Raw genomic sequence first — 22754 nt, 5'->3', positions numbered from 1 at the left:
TTGTTGTTGTTATTGAATTGTAGAAATTCTTTATATATTCAGGATATTTACTCTTCTCTTTTCAGTCTTTGCCCAACCATTGCCTTCTCAGATGATCCCTGATCTGATTATTTAACAGGCCAACCTCCTCCCAACACAGACAGTCACATGCACACCCTGAGCACACACACCGCACAGCCCCTCCCCTGCTTTGGGCCCCTGCCCAGCCTCGATCACTGGTTGATACACTTTATGGCTTGGTGATTTGTCAGGTTTGTATGAGCGCCCACAAGGTGGAGGGTTTGACTGCTTCCTCCAACCGCAGTGTTCCCAGGGCCTAAAGGCATACAGTAGGTGCTCAATAAATGCTGAAAGGATGAAGGGAAGGTGAAACAGACTCCTATACACACACTCACAGCCCCTCACAGACTTTCACACACACACCCACATACACACACTCTCACATGCAGAATCCTGCCATTCTCCCCATACCACACCAATCTCGCCAGGCAACCTGATCCGTGCAAGCCCTCTCACCCACTCTCACACGCCCTCACACTCACCTCACAGTCCACCTGCACCCTGGGGGGGGGGCTGCCCTGACCTCCTGAGTCCTCCTGGCCTGCAGGCTGTTTCCTGCCCTGTGTGATCTGCCCTCCCCACTCTGGGCCCTTGATGTCCCCCACACCTCTTATCTCTAGGGCCCCCAAACCTCCCTGCAGAGCGCTGCTCTTCTTCCCCATCAAATCAGAGTAGATCACCTCCTCCAGGAAGCCTCCCATCACCCATCCCACTGGGCTCTGAAAGGAGGGGAGGGCCTCACCCCAGGACAGGGGGTGGCAGTGGGTCTGGCACTGGTGGGGGGCGTAGGCACCCCCTGTTGTCATTACAGGGGTTGCGCACTTGTCTTCTGCTGAGAAGCCCAGGGCTGAGGAACCACTGGTGGCCCCTGGCTGCTGCCCCTCTGGCCGAGAATCACACCACAAACAGAGAACCTCAACTGCCCATCCGTGTCAGGGGGTGGTCTAAGGCCTCCTCGACCATGACAGCCTGGGGACAATATTGGCTCCTCCCCTACCACCCATTCCCGGTGTGACTCAGGCAAAGCCATTCTCCGCTCTGGGCCTTGGTTTCCCCACCTGTCACAGGGGTGGCTCTGCCCCAGTGCCCCTGATGGCTGGTCGTGGGGTTAGTTAGCCTGGACAGGGCTCTCAAGCTCCTGGGGCATCCTTGTGTTAGAGGCCAGGGCATGGCTGCCATCTCCAGAAGTGGGGGGTGGAGGGGAGGCAGTCCTCATCCGGCTTAGCCCGGTGTCCCGGTGGGCAGGCGCTGAGGGTTTGGCACACCAGATGGCACCGTTTCAATGGGACAAGCCAGGAGGCAAGATTTTGAAATGATTTCCCCCTGTTTTGTCCAGAGCTCACCCTGTGCGGCGTGTAGATTTTTACAGAAGTCAACCAAAGGGCTACAGAGAAGAAAGAAGTCTGGAGTGGGAGGGTGGGGACTTCCCTGGTGGTTCATTGATTTAAGAGTCTGCCTTCCAATGCAGGGGACATGGGTTCGATCCCTGGTCAGGGAACTAAGATGCCACATGCTGTGGGGGCAACTAAGCCCATGTGCTGCCATGAAGTCCCAGCACTGCCAGGGGAAAAAAAGGAAAAAAGACGGAAGGAAGGAGAGAAAGAAAGGAAGAAGGAAGCAAGGAAGGTAGGAGGAGGAAGTAAAGAAGCCATTTATTCATGAGGCCCAAGGAGCGGAGACAGCGATGCAGTCACTGGCCGGCGTAGCCTGATGGCAGTGATGACGGCCAGTCTGCAGGGTTGTGCAGAGAGAGCCATGCGCTCCCCTCTGGCCCTTCGCAACTCCAAGCCTCTGGTGTCCGCATCACAAGTAGAAGACGAGCTGCCCCCAGCGCCGCCTCCCCCGGGGCTCCCTGAGAACAAAGGTGGTCACAGGTTACAGCGGAGGGGGCAGCCAGGCAGCAGGATGTCAGCTGAGGACTGGCGTTGCTGGGGCTGGGGAGGGGGCAACAGGGAAGCTGGATGAAAGAGGTGGGAGGGGCGAACCACAGGACCGACATCAGCAGAGGTGGCCAAGGTGGTCACAGGTTTGGAAGGGAGTGGGGGGGGGGGGGTCTCACCTGGGGCGAGAAGTTCAGCTGGCCATGATGTGCTTGACAAACGCTGGAAAGAAGTCAAGAGTGAGCCGCAGGGTTCGGCCCTGGGTAGCCAAGGGAGGGGCCCTAGGACCCCAGTGCCTCCCCCCAGCAGACTCCCTGCCTGCTGAGTTTACCTTCGTAGTTGATGCAGCCATTAGAGTCTTCCTGCCCCGCCATCAGCTTCTCCACCTCGTCTTCTGTCAGCCTCTCACCTGGCGGGAGTGGAAAGCTGAGTCAGCACTGTTGAGGTGTGAAGGGTTGGGGGACCCCCGACTGCCTCTGGATGGTGACTGTGCCTCTCCAGTATTCCCCATGCCTCAAATGGGTACACCCCAAAGCCTGGGTTGTCACCCCTCAGTTCTGAAACCAGGAGAATCAGTGACAAGTCAAAATGAACAAAGCCCAGGGTGCAAGCCTGGTGCCCACTCTGAGCCTAGACTCCATCCATAACAGTGCCATCTTGGTGTTCAGGTCACTGGCACAGACTGCCCCCTGTGCTCAATAGGCTGGCCGGTCTCCCTCCATCAAGAGGAGACCAGGAAAGATGTGCAGGATAGAGCTGGGGACCTTGGGGATGACCGTGGAGGAGACCTAGAGACACCATCAGTGCTCCCCAGATGAGGCTGGCACTTCCCTTTCCTGACTCTGTGCCGGTCCCCCCACTGGAACGCCTACTGCTGTTCCCCTCATACATCCTACCTGCCCCAGCCACACACACACACACGCACACACACACACACACACACATAACCTCAGCACAGCGCTGATCACACACTAGGCACTCAATAAATATTTGACACAGGAAGGATCGCTGTGAGCAGACAGAACATGAGCTCAATGAATATTTGCTGTAGGAAAAATTCTCTTTGAAAAGGGGACATTCCTGCCAGCCAGGCCCCTGACGGTGGGAGTCAGGATGCCCAAGAGGCAGGCACAGTACCTTCTCGGCTCTGGAATTTGACCTTGAGGCAACAAACACCAGGACTGGATTGATTGACCCTCCTTGGGTGCGCCACCCTGCCCCGCCCCGTCCCCAGAGCCCTTCCAGATCTGTGAGCTGCACCCACTGGGTTTCTTTATCCCGCATCTAAATTTCTGAATTCCCCGCATAGATTTGCTCGGTCTCCTGCCGTGGAGGCCCCTTGACGGCATCACCCTCCGTTTTGCAAGGGAGAAGCAGGCGGGGGATAGCGTGCTTTCTCCCAGATGTCCCCGGCGGGCAGGCTGGGAGCGGGGAGGCGGCCGCCCTCACCCAGCGTGGCTAGCACGTGGCGGAGCTCGGCGCCCATGACCGTGCCATTGCCCTCCTTGTCGAAGACCCGCAGCCCCTCCACGAAGTCCTCGTAGGTGCCAGTGTCCTTGTTCTTGGAGATGTGCTGGAGCATGGGCAGGAACGTGTCAAAGTCCATCATCTTGGAGTTGAGCTCTGTGGAGAGATGGCCGAGCACCCGGCTCTGAGGGGCGGGCGGGCAGCCCCCTCGCCTAGTCTGACAATGAGGACCTGTTGCCTTCGCCCAGCTCCCCAGCGCGCTCTGCACCAGTTTGCCATTTACTAAGCGCTCCCCCATCACCAGGCACTTGAGTCAGCTGAGAAATGCATGACTGACATGGTCCTCTGCTGTTCATAAGGACAGCGGCAACACCGTGGGTGTCTAGCCCCTCTGTTCTCCTTTGGGGGATCAGTTCTTCCTAGCACCTCGTTATTTTTCTTACAGACTCCACTCTCCCTGCCACCTAGGGTGGGTCAAGAGCAGCTGGGCAGGTCAGAGACCTTCTCTGGGGCTTCTGTACCTGCGGCGGGGGCTTGGGTCTCAGTCTTCCTTGGGTCAGAGTGGACAAACGTCTCTGCCCAAGGTGGTGAGGGCAGCTGGCCCTGCCCCCCGCCGAGGGATGCCCAGGGGGCCAGGAGGGACGGGGCGAGCAGGTGGGAGACCCAGGCCAGGTCCCACACCTCCACTGGGGCTGGTTTGCGCTGTTGTCAGTCCCTTATGACCAGGAAGCTTGGCTAATCGGCGTGCGGCCAGGTGATACCAGCCATCGCTGCTTGTGAGAGCATCCCCTGAGGCTGGGCTCCAGGTCCTCCTCCAGAGAACAGGAGGGTGTCAGAGGAGTGCACAGCGGGGAGACTCCCATGTTGTCCCCCCGCCCCACCCAGCAATGGCATTCTCCCCCGAGGACTGGCACTAATGGGGACATCTCAGGCTGAGCGCACCCACCTTCCTGCTTTGGCTTCCCCAGGACGCGGAGCACCTCGGCTTGTGTCGGATTCTGGCCCAGCGCCCGCAGCACGTCCCCGCACTGCCCGTACGTGATCTTCATCTCGCACTTGGGCGTGCGATCGAACAACATGAAGGCTTCCTTGAACTCTGCCAGGAGGGGGCGTGAGCTGTGGACACTTCCAGAGGCAGCCCACCCCACTCCACCCAGAACCCACACTGCCGGCAGGACTCTCAGCCTGGGGACCCTGGACCCAGCCCCGCAGCCCCGGGGCTCAAGACGCAACGCCCCCCCAACCACTCACCTTCAATCTGCTCTGGAGTGAACTCGATCTGAAAGGAGACCCCCCCAAATTCTGAGTGCCGGGTTCAGAGGATGGGGCCAGGCCTCCTCCTGGTCACTCCACTCCGTGGCCAGCCTGGGCCTCAACCCCTCGGTTGCCCCAACCTGTCTGCATTTCAGGATCCCGCTTCCACCACCCAGGACCTCCTGCCGTCCACCTCTTGACTCCCACCCCCACCTCCTTACCCCTCCTCACCTATCCTACCTGACGGCTATGGGTCTGTGCGTACCCAGACCTGACACCAGTTAGGCCTCATCTGGGGAAGTGATGTGGAGGGAAGCCTTGTGCCCTGAATCTCCAACCCAGGGTAGGCCTTACCTGAGACCCCCCCCAGTCCTGGACAGACATGCCTGAAGCAACAGGCTCTAACGGCACTGGCTTTGCCAGCTCTGCTGGGCCTGGGGCCCAGTGGGCAAGTCTGTCTATGTGAGATGGGGGCACCTCATCTCACTGGGAGGGGGTGGCAGGTGGCAGGAGAGGCTGGGCTGAGGGTACAGGCCAGAGAGCCCTGCAACATAAGAGCTCATCTACAGGAGGGGTGTGTGTGATGAACACGTGCATTCACACACCTGTGTGTGCACCTGTCTGCATGTGTGAGGCTGGGCACTGTCGCTCACCTGGCCCTGCCTACACCTGAGTCTCACACACCCCCATCTGCAAGCCCAGGGCAGCCCCCAGCGTGGCACAGCAGGCAGCCAGGCCCTGAGCTGTTGAGCGTTTGCAAGACCATGGCAGGGGCACCTGAGGTCAGGAGGCCTCCTGGGACCCGGTTTCCCCCTCCTCACTCGATACCAGGTCTATTTTTATCACTGCAGTCACTCAGCCCAAGGTCAAGGGCGCACCAGGGAAAGGAGATTGGGGGAGGGGGATTTGACTGGCACCTCGCCCACTGCGGCTCCCTTGGAGTCCCCACCTCGGGGCACCCCAGTGCAGAGCAGAATCCTGCCCCAGCCACCCTGCCGGGCTGTCCCTCCCAGCCCTCCAGCTCAACCTTGTGTTGGGAAGACCCGACCAAGTTGTTTCTGGCCACCTGAGAGCTCCCTCCACCAGGAAGCACGCCGAGATTAGGTGCCCTGAGCTCCTGACATGGCTTTCTGCAGGGTTCCCAGGAGAGACCTCCTGCGTTCCTCTGCTCAGGGGCGAATCTGCAACCTCAGATCCAGGGAGAACACACAAAGCCACCATGGGCCCCGGGATTGTCCAACCCTCTGCCTGTGGGATACACACTTGGGGTCTGAGGGTGGTCGGTGTGGGGGCCGACTCCAGGGAGCACTTGCTGTGAATGGTTCCCGACAGCCTGTGAGGAGGGCTTATTGTCCCATTTCACAGCTGAAGAAACCAAGCCTTAGAGCAGAGACGGCAATGGAACAGATTTAGGATTTGAACCCGTGTGCTGCGTTAAGTCACTTCAGCCGTGTTCAAGTCTGTGCAACCTCGTGGACTGCCCACCAGGCTCCTCTGTCCATGGGATTCTCCAGACAAAAATACTGGAGTGGGTCGCCATGCCCTCCTCCCGGGGATCTTCCTGACCCAGGGATCGAATCTGAGTCTCTTGTGTCTCCTGCGTTGGCAGGCAGGTTCTTTACCACTGGCGCCATCTGGGAAGCGGAGGTGGATCTGTGAGGACCAGCTGCAGTCTTCCTGGGGACCTTGAAGGGCTGGGACGGCTCCACGGGGCCCCTTTGCCAGCAGCCAGGGCAGCGGTGGCCGGTGGCCAGCCAAGAACAGACGCAGGCGGGACGCAGGGTGCGTGCCACTATGTGGATGCCACAGGTGGCAGTCACGGCGCATTCTCCAAGTTTAGACTCTGAGAAAGACTTCCGAGCCAATCTGGGGAAGGGCTCCTGGGGCCACTGGTCACAGCTCCATGACCAACTTTCTCCATGACCTACCCAGACTGCGGCTCAGCGTCGCCACCTCAAAGCTGAGGCCCCACCAGCTCTGGGGCTCAGGGACCTTGGCGGGGGTGACTGTGACCCAGCCTGGGCAGGAGCCTGGCTTCTCTTTGCTCCCCACCCTGTCTTCCCCTGGGGGACTTGGCATGGACTTAAAACCCCACAGTGTGACAAGAAAAGTCCCTGCCTGGCTGCGGGGGTGGGGGACACTGGCGGGCCCAGGATTCCCCAAGGATGTGAGGTCCGAGGAGAAGGACTGGGGAAAGTCAGTTTCCAACCACCAAAAAGGCAGCCCCTTCAGCAACACTGGGGCAGTCCTGCCTGCTGTCTGACCACCGTCTCTCCTGCTGCAGCCCTCCTGATGCTAAAGCTTCCAGCTAGAGCTCAGTGTTCACTTTCTCTGGAGCCCCCTCTTCCACTGGGTAGGTCCACTCTGGGATTCACTTACCTACCCTTCCCTTCCTACCTAAAACACGGCCTCCACACCCACCTTGACTTTGGAGGGATCAAACTCAGCTTCCTTGGAGGGCTCAGGTGCAGGTGCAGGTGCGGGAGCTGGAGCTGCAGCTGCTTTGGCACCTGCCTTGGCCTCATCCTTCTTGGGATCTGGCTTTTTGGGAGCCATGGAGGCTGTGAGCACAGAGGCAGGGGTGGAGAGGAGGAAGCCGAGAGCAGGGTAGGTGAGCCTCCTGCAACCCGCCTTTATCACGCCTGGACACCTCATGACCCCGGCCCCACCCCTGCAGGGCACAATGCGGACAGGGCCATAAAAGGACACTGGATAGACTCAGGGGCTATTTTGGGGCCTGGGGAGGGCATTGTTCAAGCTCAGGAATGGGTGGGGGAGAGGGAGGGCTCTCCAGGCCTCCCAGTCACCTGTTGAGGAGAGAAGGGGGAGGGGCAGACAGAGGCCACTGCTCAGCCCGCATGCATACCCCAAGAAGCGTACACACGCACACACACATAAGGGCCTGTTGTCCCTCGGGAGGTCAATAAACTGAACAGGTGTGGGATGATGGACCCAGGGCATGTTGGGTGTTGTGCTGGGGGCCGAAGGACGGGAATTACCTAAGGGCACCCCTTGGGTTACACTTCCCATCTGCACTTCGAATTCCCTGTGTCTACACGGAGGCGGAGAGGGAGGGCCACGTCTGTCCACGTGCGTTGTCTGTTTGTCTGGGTGTTTGCACGCAGCGGGGAGGGTCTCTGCGGATCTCTGGTAGGAGGGTCCGTGTCTCTGTGGGGCCCATTCTGGTCCGTGAGTGTTGCTTCCGTGTGCTTGGGTTGGGTGTTTATTGTGTCTGTGTGAGTGTCTGGCTCGCTGGCAGCTGCGGCCCCCGTCTCTGGGAATACCCTAAATGGCAATAAAATGGGGTCTGCTCCCTTGAGGGCCGTCACCCAGCCCGGTTCAGCAGCCCAACAACATCCACCGCCTTGTGCCTCGGCACCTGCCTGGCCCCGAGGTCAGCATTCTCGGTTTCTCCCTCGCTTCCTACAGCCCCTCTTCAATAACCCCCTTTCCCCACACACCTCAGGGTCTGCTCCCCACCAGACCCTTGTTCACACACCGTATACCCTCTGCTCTCACCCCTCCTCTGGTTGGCACAGTCAAGGCATGACCCCACTGCACCCTCCCGGTCCCACCGCCCCAGGCGGCCCTCTGCCAACCTTTTAGCTGGGACCCTGAGAGGGTCTGTGTCTCTGAAGGACCCCAGGGGGCTGGGAGGGGTGCCCCACCTTGACCTACCCCCTAGTACTACCTTGAAGTGCTAGCCCTCAGCGGATGGCGGTGACATTGGGCAGCCTGGCTGGGTGACTCTTGGGGGAGATGGGAGGGCGGAGGTGGCAGGAAGCCCTTCCAGGCACAGAGCTCGGAGCGCTGGGACATCTTGCAAACACATTGGGCTCCGTTCCTTGCCCGGAGTCTGTGCTGGGGCGGTGGAGGGGGTGGGGAGGCGGGAAGGAGGTGTTCCCTGTTATTTTTAAATGCCTGGAGCCTTTGATAGAAACTTCAGAGGCATTGCCCCACCCCCCGAGGCCCCCGGGGATTTCCCGGGTGTAGGGAAGCGCTGAGGGTGGAGCTGGAGGGGAGGCTTCACCCTTCCTGCGGAGCCCAGGTTCCCTCTCATCCCATCACTCAGGCTCCTGGTGAGGGGGGAACAGCGGTCCAGGGGTGGGGCCAGGTCCCCTCCTTGCTGGAACACAGGACAGTCCTCCCCTCATCTGGAGGGCAGAACACCCCACATCTGGAAATCTGACAACATCCGGCGCTGGGGGAGAGGCAAGTTTTTCACTTTTCTTCCAGATGTTTGGCAAGAGTATTGAGAAAGAAAGGAGTGGGGGAGGGTCCTCAGAGACCAGTCAAATACCACAAGAGGAGAAGACAGACAGGGGGGACACACAGAGAGAGATCTCCCTGCTGACCTCAGGACAACTGACTCTGGACGTCCTATGGGGGCTCCAGCCATCCACAGGCACAGCCAACAAGACCCCACCCAACCCCCTTTCATTCATTGTGGGGGAAACATGGCGGACATACACAGGGGCGCCCAGACCCCCAAGCTCATTGATCCATCCGTGCACAACTGCCGTCCCCCGGAAACCACTCAACACCAGCAAGCACGGGAGGAGATGAGTGACATGAGCCTCCTTGAGGCTTGGGTCCCAGGTCTGTGATGGGGTGCACAGACTCAGGCAGCCCACCAGAGCCACAGAGCACCGCCTACCTCTGCCTGGTGATGGGGTTGGGGAAGGAGGGGGGTCTTGGTCCCCTTCCCTCAAGCACAGAGCAGATACAGTCCTGCAGTGGGGAGATGATGTGCAGAGCCATCCTCCACTCCCTCCCCAGGACTCAGATGGAGGTCGGACCTGGGCCTTTGACTGTCGGAGCTCTGGTTCCTGGGAGCAGTGGTGCACAGACTCTCCCAACAGGGCCACTCTCAACCCATTACTAATGCCCAGCCCCCAGCAGGGATTCTGCAGGGATCAGCCCCCTTGACATCCAGCAAGATGGACTGTGGAGGACAGGAGGAAAGCGGGGCGGGCAGGTGGGCGGTGAGCAGGTAGGTGAGCAGGGGCGGGGGCTTTATGACAGGGAGAGACAGGTACGGAGAGAAAAGACAAGCCACACGAGGCTGAGCGCTCAAGCCTCTCTCCCAAGCTCCAGCCTGGGCGCCATGCCCTTCAGGAATGACAGCCCAGCAGACAAGATCCTGGCAGAGCCTGCGGGAAGAGAGGGAGTCTGGATCCCTCTCCTTTGACTCCCCCGGCTCCAGTGTCTGAGCTGTAGCCCATCCAATGCAGATGGCACATTCCAGAGCCCTCTCTGGGGGCAGCCACCTTACTTTCCTCCACCCCCGCCCTGCAGCTGAGGAACACGTTGACCCCGACTTCTGAGGGGCCCACGGAGAGAGGCAGGAGACCCACACTGGCCTCCTTCTTAGTTCTTTCCAGCCCCCATGCCTTTGCTCTTTCCTCCTCCTGGTGTCCTTGTTTAGGGCCCTAGCCATGGCTTGCTCCTTGTCACCTCCAGGTCCAGTGAGATATCACCTCCACTCAGCCTCTTCAGACTACTCTGGGCCAGCTCCACCTGCCTTTTCTCTCACCCTGACCCCCATTCTTGCATCCTAACATGAGGTTGTTCCCTTGTTTCTTGTGGGCGCCCCTTCCCTTAAATGTCAGTTGGCATAGGAAGAATTTTTGGTCTTCCAGGGCTGTATATCCACAGGGTCTAGAACAGAGCCTGCTGTACACAGTAGGCACTCCATAAATGTTGGGTGAGCCAATGTCCCAGACGTCTCAATTTACCGACCTCTCACAGGAAGACTGGAACCCTTGGCCACACCCCATCCCTGGAGTAGGGCCAGGGGAGACTTGCTGATGGAGCAACAGTTCTGGTGTCTGCCGGGGGCGCCCCGAACAGCAGTGCAGCCAGCAGCTGCCCCTCAACCCACCTGCCGCCCCCTCAGCTCAGGCCTGCTCTTCACGACACTCCCATCCATTCTGAGACTCCCCTCAAGAGCCTGAAGCTGTGGGGACGGTCGGAAGGTACAGGCAGTGACCTGACCGTGATGACCAGCCAGCAGAGGGCGTAGAAGGGACAGGAACTGGTCTTTGGATCCTGAGCCCAAACCCCGGAACCCAGGATCCCAACTCAGACCCAAGACTCCAAATCTGGAGCCTAGAACGCCAAACCCAGACCCCAGACTCAGGCCTCAGGATCTGGCCAAACATAGATCCTGAAACCCTGAGCCCACGATCAGACCCTACTCTGAGGACCCAGACCCCAAAACCCAGGGTGTCCAACCCAGACCTGCCACCCAGACCCCAGAGCCCAGGCCAAGGACTCAAGACTCTGAAGCCAGAGTCAAGATCCAGGACTCAAGACCCAGGACCCAGGTACTCGAAACCCAGACTCTAAACCCGTAAACCCAAACCTAGACCCCAGAACCCAGACCCATGAAAGGGGCCACTGGTTTTCCAGATGGGCCCTGCCTGCTGCCTGGTGTAGACAAAGGCAGGGCTAGGGAGGGGTCAACTCCTGGCAAACAGCACAGGGGGAGAGCTTGGCAGACCTTCCCGCCAGTGTTCAGAGGGGCTTGAGGAATGTCCCTCATCCTGTCACAGCCCATTAATGAGCTCAGAATATGGTGGCCACATGCAGGGAGCAGTGCAGAGTGGGGAGAGGGAGGGATGGGTAAGGCCTGGCTGTCCCCGGGGCCCAGGAACCAGAGGCAGGGAAGGAGGGTCGGGCTCCCCACGTGCCCTGTCCCCCAGGCCGCAGGCTCCGCAGGCCGCCCCGGCCCGCCCAGGACCGCCTCTCCTGGCCCGCGGCCCCTGGGCTGGGCCGTGGGCCCAAACTTCCCGGAGGAGTCAAGAACGCGGCCTGGGCCAGACCCAGAGCCTTAGAAGTAGGTCAAATGTGGCTGTGCAGCAGGTCCCGGGGACCCCATTTGGGCGGGGGCAGGCCCGTGGGCGGCAGTTCACCCACCAGGGCACACGCGTGTACCCACACGGATGTGCATTCACTGCGCCGTGCTGGGTGCACATGAACATGAACCCTACTCAGAGCCCCCAGTCCCTGCCCAGCTGCTTAGATGAGGCGACCGAGGCCCCAGGAGGGGCGGGAGGAGCTGCCCAGCCTCTCTGGCTACAGGCGGCACGAGGCAGCCACGAGGACCCGGGAGAAGGAGAGGAATTTGTGCACCATCCCACGCTCCTGGAGCCTTGGGTGAAAGTCTGACTCCAGGGAGGACTTCCCAGCAGGGCTGCTCTGCCACCAACAGGATGTGGCCTGCTTCCCGGAGGCACAGCCCCAGGCCTTGAAAGATGGGAAGCAGCGGGCCAAGGGGGAGGCCGGAGAGTTCTGCTGCTCTTGCAACCCACCCCGGCTGGTCCTGGTTCCTCTGGGCCTCAGTTTCCCCATCTGTACAATGGCCGTGGGTGGGGCCCAGTGATCCCGAGTTGGAAGGACAGTCACTGGCCCTGAGCAGTGATGAGCCCATCCCCGCCACCCCCACACCACACACAGACAACTCTGTCCTCTGCGGGCCAAACACACCCCTCAGGCCCCTCCCTCTGCCCACTGTGCTGACGGGGACCAGATGCTCCAAACTTGTGGTTCTGGGGGTGGGGGTGGCAGGGCCCAGCGGGCTGGCAGGCAAGCCCTGGGTTTGGCCCAGGGACCTATAATCAGCTCCTGCCCCTCTGATCCCGGCCCAGGACTGACGCTTGGGGCTGTGGTGTCCTGGCTGGCTGTGGCCACGGCCGCTATATTTGGGAGCCCAATTGAGGATGAGGGAGGGGTGGGAGGGAGGCAGCCACCAGGGACCAGCGCCTCATGGGGGACAGGGCGGGGGACACTGTTGTCCAGGTTGATTCTCCTTGCAGGAGGGTGCAGCCTTGGCTGTGGGGGTCCACTTTGGGGGGGGGGGGGCATGCTCTGCTGTCAGGAGCCCAGCCTGGGCGGGCATCAGCCTTGCCCCCGGTGACTGGTCCAAGGAGATAGATTGGAAATCTGAGTGTGTGAGAAAGGGGAGGGGGTGACAAGATGAATGGGAGTGGGAAAACGGCTTTCACGGGGTGAGGGTTGGGGGAGAGGAGTCTGAGGTGGGAGGGATAGGAGCAGCAGGTACCAACATGCTACACAAAGGGATGGAGAAAACAGTCTTGATGCTGGGGTCCCAGGGAAGGGAGTTAGGTGTAGCCTAGCTCTGGTTCCCCCGTTCTCCCTGCTGGTCGAGCTTCTAGAAGGGCTCGGCCCCTCCTCCAGCATGGCCTGCGGCCTCCCTGAACTGCCCTGGACATTCCCCGCCGCTGGGCCAAACCCTGTACCCTCCCACCAGCAGCTTCCCAAAGAGCAAATATTTATTGTCCTTGGAAGAAAAAAAAAGAGTCCCCTTTTAGGATCAGGGTCTGGGAGCTGCTATTGAGGCTTGCAGGGGCTCGGCAGCGGCCCGAGATGACCACCTAGAGGCTGAGGGCGGGGGAAGGAGGGTGAGTTGGCCTCAGGGGAGAGGGGCTGGTTGCCCCAGGCTGCTGCTGGGCAGGGGCTCTGCCCAGGTTTCCGTCTCCCCAAGATTGCCCCAGAAAGGGTCCAAGGGGGTACGGTCACTGACCCCACGGCATGAGGTATGAATGTGTGTGTGAGCGGGTAGATGTATGCAGTCTGTGTGTGACAAAATGCATCCCTGTGCGCACGAGGATGGGAGCACACATGGGGTGTGAGCGTGTGGGCATGTGTCATCTCGTGTGCTCACATGTGTCACACGAGGCTGTGACCCCACGTGTGTGAGAAGCATGCCTGGGCGCGCCTGGATCTGTGTGCGTGTCCATCTGGGAGCCCGTTCATCTGTTGGCGTGGGGCGGGGTAGGGGCATGTGGACACAACCTCTGTTGAATGGCCAATTCAGTCAAAAATGCAAGTAAATTTAGCAGGGGGAAAAAAAAACCCTGTCAGTCAGACGAGGAGTCTGAATTGGGTGGTTGTTTGACTGGATGGACCAACTGTCTCAGGCAAACAGTTCACGCTGGCTGTGGGGAGGAACCAGCTCCCCTGGGCCGTCATGGAGAAACTGGAGACGGGGACCCTGACTGCGGCAGAGACAAGCCACAGAGGCTGACAGAGAGGTGGGGACGGACCCAACGACCCTGAGGTGGAGACAGGGGCGGGAGGGTCGTTGAGGTCGGCCAGAGACAAAGGGGGCGTCCAGGGCAGGATGGAGCTGCCCAGAGCCTGCGGACAATGCGTGTGCACACAGCCCTCCGGCCCCCAGCCTCAGCCCTGAGCCGAGTGTAAGCCAGATTCATTCTTCCCTTCCACTCCCCTAAGGCAGCCCCAAGTGGACAAGAAGGGCTCATCACACTGGGATGCAGGAAGAGAGGGTGGGACTGTGACAGGACTGTAGGCCAGGGGACAGGGATGGTGGGGGCGGGGGTGAAAGCAGGGCAGTGACGAGGAGGGGAGGTGGGGGTGGGAGAAGCCGAGGCAGTGGTGGCCGGGAGGGCCCCCTTCCCATCCCCTCGCAGACCGCACCTAGCAGTGGTGGCCCCACCAGACCCCGGCTGTCCCCACCCCACCCTACCTAGCACCAGCTGTGTCCTTGCCTCCAGTGGCCACACAAACACACTCTGTGGCTCAGGGTGTGGAGCTGCATTAAAAATGGCCCAAGCCCCCGGCCAGGAATAGTTAGGGTCAATTCCCGTACCTGCCGGTGTGGGTATTTATATATCTGCGGCCCGCCTACCCGCTGTATTTATGTCTGAAGTACAACACACACATGCGCGTTCACACACACACATACACACACATTCACAGGGTCCCCCGGTCAGGCTAACCAGCCCTCACTGTGTGTCTGTGTCTGTCTGAAGACACCCACTGGTCCTGGACGCCCCCAAGCCACCTGATCCCTTTCTACCAACTCTGGGGTCGACCGGAATCACAACGAAGGGTGTGCGTGCACTGATGCACGCATATGTACTCACAGGCTCACAGTCAGGAAGCCCACCCGCAGGTGCTCAGACCATGAGCTGGCACACTCCTATGCACACACCTTTAAATACAAACCCTCACACTCTGTAGATGCCTTTGCGCACACCCTCATACCCAGGTGCACATACCCTTTGCCCACACATGCCCTTTGCACGCGAGTGTACACTCATTCACGTGCCTTTGCATACACACACCCCTAACGCTTCACACCTTCAAACTCGTGGTGTAGGAGGAGCTCTGGGTGGGAATCAGAAGCTCTGGGAAGTAGGAGAAAGGCAGAGGGCGAGAGCAATGAGGGCCCCATAGCAGGCCTGCCTGATGATGAGGTCTGGGTGGCAGTGTGAGTGCACACGCATATGAGTTTGAGTGTATGTGTCCACAATCTTGGAACCTTTCCACAGCCTCCCCTCTAAACCCTCTGGAGAGCCATCCCTACCCCAACCCCGTTCACAGAGGGAAACAGAGGCCAGAGCAGAGCAGCTGGGCCTGGGGAGGTCAGCGTCCCCAGGTTCGGGGCCTGCGAGCCTTAGCATCTGTGTTGTTCTTGGAACGCCCAGGCCAGATAAGGACCGGGGTCAGAGCTCGGCTCTCGTGGGAAAGGACTCTCTGGAAGGCTCCCGACCCATTCCATTCCCAGATGTTAGACCCCAGAGTAGGCAGTGGGAGGGCAAAGGGGATGACGGGGGACAGGCAGGGGCCATCATGCTGGGCTGTAGAGCTGCAGGGAGACCATGGCAGATTCAGACTCACAAATGCCTGGGAATACGCAGTGACCCCCTCAAACCAGCCCAGGGACCTCCAAGTGTGGGGGCCTGGAGCAGAGACAAAGGGAAGATACCCAGCCCCCAGCTCTCTGCAAAATCTAGATTTGAGACCCTCGGCTCTAGGAAGCCTCATTATATTCTGGAGCCAGGGCTAACGGTCAGAGACTGTGTCTGAGAAGTCTGCAGCCTGGCTGGCTGGAGAAGCTGTTTTGGGGGTGATAGATGGAGTGCTGGGAACTTCAAAGCAATACGTCCCATCCAAAGCTGATCCAGGCTCTGGTCGTGGGATCGGTTATTAGAGCCAGCAGGGGACCCCCGTTCTGATCCTGGCCCCTCACTGACTATTGGAGACACTTCCCCTCTGGAGACCTCAGTGTTCCCCACCCTGTACAATGGAATGTGGTTTTGGGTCAGCTCGGCAGACACACAGACCCCTCCGGCAGTCAGTTTGGGGCATCTTTGGACATGTGCCTCCTCCTTCCCCCACTTGCACCAACCTTTGCCCCTTGCCCAGGTCACAGTGCCTCGGAGAAGGCTGGAGCTTCTTTGAGGGAGCTTAGAGCTTAGCACCAAGTCAACAAGGAAACAATCGGCTGGAATTCTGCATGAATACAGGGCTCATCCAAGGCTACAGATAATGGAGGAGGGTCTGTGGGACTCCTGTGCCCCTTGGGACTTTTGCCTGCCTGCAAGCCCCCTCCTCCAAAGTCTTGGTCTCCGGTAGGCATAGCAGGCCCCTCCCCCAGCCTACCTTCCACCTAACATGCTCAAAATCCCCATAATCAATGTAGATGCAGTTTGGGGTCAGGAACCAAGAGGAACCATTGATTGCTCCAACCAGGAGCCCTCTCCCCTTCCACAGCCCCCTGCTGGCATTGGGGGTCTCCCCAAACCCATCTTTCTACTGAGGTACTGAGGACAGAGGCCACAGGTTCAGCTGAGCTGGTCTAGCCTGGAGCACTGGAGTGGACACTCCCTGTAGACCCAGGCTGCCCAAGCTTCAGTCTCCTGTCTAGGAGTTGGACTCCAGCCCTTCTGGCTTGACCGTCAGGCTGTTCCCTAGCTTCCCTGATGGCTCAGACTGTAAAGAAGCCGCCTGCAATGCCAGAGATCTAGGTTTGATCCCTGGGTTGGGAAGACCCCTTGAGAAAGGAATGGCAGCCCACTCCAGTATTCCTGAATGAAGAACTCCATGGACAGAGGATCCTGGCAGGCTACAGTCCACGGGGTCACAAAGACTCAGACATGACTAAGCAACTAACACTTCCCCCCACCTCAACCCCAATCCATCAGGTTTAATCTCATCAGGCTCCTTGGAGAAAAATTTTCTAACACCGCAGGACAAAAGACATGTCTAGAGAGGCTGGAGGAAGCTCCTTCTGAGATCCTTGGATTCCCTCCCTCCTCATGGAGAAACTGAGGCTCGGAAGAGGAAGGCCATCTCCATAGCAACTGAGAGATAAGAGGGTCAAGGGTCAGTCCAAAGCTCCAGCAAGTAATTCTCCTCTCCCCCAGAGACACAGGATGAGACAGGGCTTGGAGATGACCCACAGAGATGACCCAGTCCCTGCTCTCAGGGCTTGCAGTCTCTCAAGAAAGGGGCAAGAATCCAGAATCTGAGGTCTCACAGAATCAGATGCAGGAAGACCTAGGAGAAAAGGGGACTTTGAAGAGCATATGAACCACCCCCCACAAAGCAATGAAGAGGAGGGCAAGTCCGGCAGTGAGGGGCAGAGACTCCTCAGGGTTCAGGCAATGGGAACCCCAGGGCAGTGGGGCCTATAGGCCTATAGGGAAGTGGCTCCCAAAAGCAGGGCCTCCAAGCCTCTGAAGCCAGTCCAACACACAATAAGGACTCAAGAGTTTGAGGAGTAAGTGATCTGATTCAGGAGGGCCACAGAAAAGCATCTGATCAAAGGAGCGGCTCCATGAGGCCTGACCCTCCAAAATACTTTCCTTTCTCTCCCTTCCTGCTCCTCTCTCTGCTAGGTCATCACTTCTTTGCCCCCGTCCACCCCCAAATAGCCCTCTGTGGTCATGCTTAAATTGGAAAATGTATGTGGAGCTCGAGTGGGAGGGGTGGGGGTGGCCACCCTTCCATCTGGGACCCAGCTCTGCTCCCTGGGCCAGGAATGGCTTCTGGAGCCTGCTGTGGGGCAAAGGGCGTTGAAGGGGGGGCGGGATATGTGAGATGGCCAGAGGTCAGTGCTCCTGTTCCCTGCCTCTGCACCCTCAACACCAGCTCAGGAAGGCAGGGAAGGAAAGGGGTGCCACGGAGGCAGGGGAAGCTAAGCCACCAGCCTCCCGGTGGAGAGCATTACTGAGTCCATGGTCCCCGGGGTCTCTGCTTTCCCCCTGGGAAACAGGGCTTGAGCTTTTCATTCACTCCTGAGGAGGCAGAGGGCTCTCAGAGATGGAGCAGTGGCCCAGGACAGGGGGAGCTGGGTGTGTGGCTCTGAACTGCATCTAGTCCTCCCCAGATCCAGCTGATGACCAGTGCCCCCTTGAGGCTCCATGGAGGTCTCCGAGCCATGCATATCCATTCTTTGGTCACCCTGGGATCCTCCTCCAAGGTGGTGACTCACCTGTCCCCAGCTGGGACCCTTCAGCCTCTTCCACAGCCTGAGAGGGCCCTGGGTATTGGGAAGTCTTGGGGATCTGGTCTGGGTTGACCTCTGGCCTGCCATTGTCCCGCTCTGAACATCGCTTTCCCACACAGTTTTATAAACTTCCCCAAAGTACTTCCCCTTCTGGCCAGTTCAGCCAACGTCCACGGCGCCTCTGGGCCAGGCTCTGTGCCTGCCGGGTGTTGGACAGCCAGGCAGACACAGTCCTGGTCGCAGCCCGAGATGTTCCCAGTGTCATTGCCAGTTCATCGCTTCGCCCAGCTAGCGGGGCCTGAGGCTTTCAAGAAAAAAGGAAACTGAGGCCCATAGAGAGATGTCCCAGCAGTCCTCAAATGGCCCAGTCTGAACAAGGACCACCCACATAGAGGGTCCTTCCAGGCCAAGGAGAACCCCCACTTGCAAGAACTAGGGGTTCCCCCACCCCAGGCATCCCCACCACTGCCCCCAGGCGAGACCCAGGGTCTGAGCTAACCCCCTTCCCACTCCTCCCTCCTCCTCCCCGGCCCCCTCGTCCCTTCAAACCGCAAGGCTCAGCCAGCCTCTGGAACGCGTGCCCAGGACCTCGGTGATATTTTGAGTTTAAGAAAACTTTGCAGTCGGCAGGAGCTCTTAAAGGTTATAAATAGCAGCAGCAGGAGCCCATGCCGGGAGAGGCGGAAACACGTGTCAAACACGCCTGGGAGGGGGGTATTCCAAGGCACAGACCCCCGCCCCCTCCACCTCCCCCTTCCCTGCCTCCCCCCCCCCACCCACTAGGGACCCACCAGGCTTCAGGGGATTTTACAGCCGCTGGAGCGGGAAGTCACACTCCACCTGGAAGACGTCAGGAAAGGAGACTCCGCTCTTGCCCCCAGCCAGGGTCCCTGAGCGAATGGCCAGGATACCCCCGTGCATGTGGGGGAGCTACTGAAAGGAGTCTGGGGTGGGAAGTCTTGCTCCCACCGTCACCCTCCCTGGCCAGCATGGAACCCCGGGGGGCTGAGCGGAGTTTTGGATTGCATCCCCTCTAAGTCCAGTCAGCGCAAGCTCAGGACAAAGAAGGGATTTTTCCAAGGTCACACAGGAGTCAGGTGAGATCAGGCCCCCAACCCACAGTTGTTTTCACTAAATGCTGTTGCATCCCTTCCATCTCAAGGGACCACAGGACAATATCTTACCTCATCTGATTAAGCAGAGTGGGAGGATCGCGTGGTGAGGCTCTTGATATGAACCACCCCTCCTGATCTGTGAGTGAGCAGACCTTAGGACCACATCTCTCAGCGACCCATCTAGTCCCCACGTTTCCACTTCTCATGAAGATCTGCCTTTGAATAGATGAGGAAGACAGCGCTGGAGACGACCAGGGCCTCTCTCCAACCTGGAGGGCTGCACACCCATGCCCACCTTGCCAGGGCGTGGCTTGTGGGCAACCCAAGTGCAGGCGTGGGGTCCTCACCAGGAAGTCAGCTCTGGTTTGGGCCACCACAGCGTCAGGCTTGCCTTGAAGGCCATATGCTTGGAGGACATGCTCTGGGGAGCCTGGTCCGAGGGAACACAGCCACTAAGACCCCTCCGATTTCCCCAACTGCTCCACAGTTCACGTGGGCAGAAACCGTTATCCCAAGGCAAAACTCTGGAAGCCGAGGCGTGTCTGGGTCCCTCATGGCCATCCCCAACTTTGCCTCCCTCACGCCCCACCTGCTGCCCACAGCCTCCAGCAGGTCTGGGGGCGGCAGCCAGGCCTGGCGTCCAGGCGCTGTGCACCTCAGGGAGCCCCGAAGGGTTTATGGGGCTCCCAATGAATGGGCCTGTTGAGCTCAGAGGGGGCCGGGCCCGAGTAAACATGACTGGGTCTGAGCTGCCATTCTCCCCCTGCCTCCTTCCTCAGGACCCGGGACCAAAATACGACTTCCTGTCCCCGGAGCTGAGGGCTAGACTCGCCCCTCAGAACCCTGGGCTGGGGCCCACTGGAGGAACACGGTCTGACCTGCACAGGCAAGCCCCCAAGGCTGATGGGGAGAAGGGACCTCAGGTATTCAGCTTCCCAGGTCTGTATCCAGGACCCGAGGGCTTGGGCACTTTATGTGGTCCATTCAGGCCTTGAACTGCCCATCTGCTAATGACACATTGAGAAACTGAGGCCACGAATAGGATCCACAGGTCAGAATAGAAGAGGCACTGAGCCCCAGCCTCTTGCTTCCCTGGCCAGGGAGGATGGGAGCAGGGTGTGTGTGTGTGTGTGGGCTCAGAGGAGGAAGAGACTCCAAGTGGGGAAAGCTCAGGGCACTGGGAAGTTTGAGACAGAGGACACAGCAGGGCTTCCCCCCTGAACACAGCTGCCCGCTGACCTGTAAAAGCTGAAGTCGGCCCCCCGCCCCTCCAATGGCCTTAGTCACAGAATGGTCTCCTTGCCCTGGGATACCCCTTGCAGTCAGACACTGGGAGTTGCCCAGGCCAGGAGCAGGAACCCTGTAAGTTCCCGTAAGAACCCTGTTTGTCATAGTCTCGCTATGCGCCCCTGGCCAGTCCAAGTCTCCTCTCTAAGTTTCATTTTTTTTTCTTTTTTTTTTTTGGCATGCCAGATCTTAGTTCCCCAACCAGGGATTGAACCCATGCCCCCTGCAGTGGCAGTGCAGAGTCTTACCCACTGGGCCACCAGGGAAGTCCCTCCAAGCCTCATTTTTCCCTGCCTGGAGACCAGGTATTGACAAGCTCCCCACCCCTCTTTCCAGCCTGTGAACTAGAAAGTTACTTTAGAAACTATACAGTGTGCTATCCTCCTACCCAGGAGCCTGGAAGACCTGGGGAGAGGTCGCCGCTGAGGTGGGGGGGCCCTAGGAACATGCCCCAGCCACTAGGGGTGGTTCCGGGCCAGTCGCCTCACGTGCTAAGCACTGGGGGTTGTGGCTGGAATGTGTGGAGCAGCAGCTACCACGTGAATCATTACACCTCGTCAGGCTGAGCCTGAGACTTCCAGACTCAAACCAGCTCAGACTGGGCTCCGGCAGAAGGGCAGCCTCTGAGCCCCGAGGTGAAGTTCCAGGATCTTGCACGGTCTCCTCCTCACCATCTTCACCCTTAGCATCCAGGTCCAACACTGGTTCTGCTACAGCTCATTCGCAGAACCACAGAGAGAGGTCATCTGTCCACCATCCCTCTGTGACCTGCAACAACAGAAGCAGGCCCTGAGCCTTGTTGGGGGGTGGCTTGGAGACCGGGGGCAGAGGGGTGGCAGGGGCGAGTGGGAGTGAGCAGCCTGTCAGGGCTTCCTGGCTGATCATCAGGAGCCCATGTTCCAGCGAGTAAAGAGTCAGATAGAGAGAGGGAGGCGTGGGTCTGCAGGGATCAAGGCAAGGGCTGGGTAGAATGAGGGTCCCCATCTCTCCTAGCTGGGGGACACTGGATGCCCAGTGCTTGGAGGGCAGGCTTTCCCAGCCTCAATTTTCCTGCTTGTGACCTGGGTTTGAACCACCCTGGGCCATCACCTGATTTCTCCAGGTGTCCAAAACTTGAATGAAGTCACTCATAGGGGTTGTGCTCATATTTCATGGAGGCCTGAAATTTCTGAGATGTGGAAAAGGCTGGAAGGGGCAGGCAGGGGGTACACAGGAGCAGACAGAAGGACAGCTAGTCAGAGAAAGGCTTGGCAGGGCAAGGAGAAGACCGCTGAGGCACACACACACCTGAGGGGCTGAACTGGCCTGGGCACCTGAACATTGATTTGCTTGGACCTGCCTCTGCTCCTTGACCAGGGGTCTGGGACAAAGTCCTGGGCTGGTGCAGAGTTTGGTAAAAAAATAATTAATTTTTTTTTTCAAGTGAAAGCTCTGACTCAGGCCTTTTCCTGCTCCGAACAGGAACATCCTTGCTTAGGCCTGAACCGCAGAAGCCGCTCAGGGCTATCCACGGCCTTCCCATGGCCAATTTGAGTCTGTTCTGTGGCTCCAGGCCCTACTTGGACAGTCTTGTGGGTTCCAGGTGAGTGGGGTGCAGGGGAGCCCTGGGACTTGAGTGTAGCTGGAAGAGGGGAGGCTCGGGGCCCCTCATTTGGTTAGTGTGTGTGTCCCTGTGCCCGCAGGGCAGATGAGGTATGCCTACTAGGGGATACCTACAGCTCTGGTGTTACTGCAGCAGGGGGCTGTGATCATGTGACCAGAAGGGACAGAAATCCCACAACTACAGCCACCTGCCCCAGGAGTATTCTCTGCTTGGGACAGGGCAGCCCAGTCCCCTGTGTCCCAGCTTCCTGCCATTTGCCTCCCTGAGAAGTGAGAAAGTCAGGCCTCCTGCTGCAAGGGGAGGGGGCTGCCCAACCAGCTGCCTGGGAGCCTCCAGTGACTCATCCGGGTGGGGGGTGTTTATGAGCAGCCGAAATGGCTGTAAAAGTGGCACCTCGGCTCACTTATGGCCTGGCCATCCCCTCCCCAGCCAGCCCCTTGCACTGAACAGCTTCCAGAGGGGCCTAGGAACCTGGAAAGAGGTCTGGGATTGAGGCCTGGTGGAGGCTCAGCCTGGGGTCAGGGTTCAATCAGGGGTTAGAGATCAGACTGGGATAAGGATGCCGGGGTAAGGCGTGGGGGTTGAGCTAACTCTGGGGTCAGGGCTGAGGTTGGGATTCAGGCTGACTTTGGGGCTAGGGTTGAGGGGAGGAAAGATGGGGGTAGGGGTGCTGTCTGTGGGCTAATTCTCCCAGATAGCGTCCAGGCTAGGGCAAGGGGTTTTCTGAGGGAGTGAGGCCAGGCTGCAGAGGTCTCAGAGAGCCTTTGTTTTTCCTGTTTGAGTCTGGTGCCCACTCTGGCCCC

The 22754-nt window shown here is 59.2% G+C and overlaps 2 protein-coding genes across 5 annotated transcripts in view; one reads left to right on the top strand and one right to left on the bottom strand.

The window, feature by feature from the left end:
- Window positions 1-1713: 1713 nt before the first annotated feature.
- Window positions 1714-22754, bottom strand: part of MYL3 (myosin light chain 3) — a 23504-nt gene continuing 2463 nt past the window's right edge. Inside the window, exons 2-9 of one of the 3 annotated variants that reach the window (XM_061128781.1) lie at window positions 21020-21116; window positions 19131-19273; window positions 4659-4686; window positions 4354-4503; window positions 3390-3563; window positions 2272-2349; window positions 2120-2162; window positions 1714-1912 (exon numbers count right to left, since the gene is read on the bottom strand). In XM_061128781.1, coding sequence (XP_060984764.1) covers window positions 2134-2162; window positions 2272-2349; window positions 3390-3563; window positions 4354-4486 — 414 coding nt within the window. In that variant the 5' untranslated portion in view covers window positions 4487-4503; window positions 4659-4686; window positions 19131-19273; window positions 21020-21116 and the 3' untranslated portion in view covers window positions 1714-1912; window positions 2120-2133. Of the gene's footprint in view, window positions 1913-2119; window positions 2163-2271; window positions 2350-3389; window positions 3564-4353; window positions 4504-4658; window positions 4687-7082; window positions 7223-17931; window positions 18371-19130; window positions 19274-21019; window positions 21117-22754 lie in introns of those variants that run through there. The other 2 variants (XM_061128779.1, XM_061128780.1) reach the window with 2 other exon arrangements.
- PTH1R (parathyroid hormone 1 receptor) overlaps window positions 21851-22754 on the top strand; it is a 25321-nt gene continuing 24417 nt past the window's right edge. The window contains exon 1 of one of the 2 annotated variants that reach the window (XM_061128778.1): window positions 21851-21930. The gene's annotated coding sequence lies outside the window, so the exon portion shown is untranslated. The remainder of the gene's footprint in view (window positions 21931-22754) is intronic. The other variant, XM_061128776.1, reaches the window with a different exon arrangement.

This window comes from Dama dama, chromosome 24 (assembly GCF_033118175.1).
Source record: "Dama dama isolate Ldn47 chromosome 24, ASM3311817v1, whole genome shotgun sequence".
Classification (NCBI taxonomy): Eukaryota; Metazoa; Chordata; class Mammalia; order Artiodactyla; family Cervidae; genus Dama; species Dama dama.
Note: the sequence above shows the minus strand (reverse complement) of the source record. Positions and strands in the feature narration are given on the sequence as shown.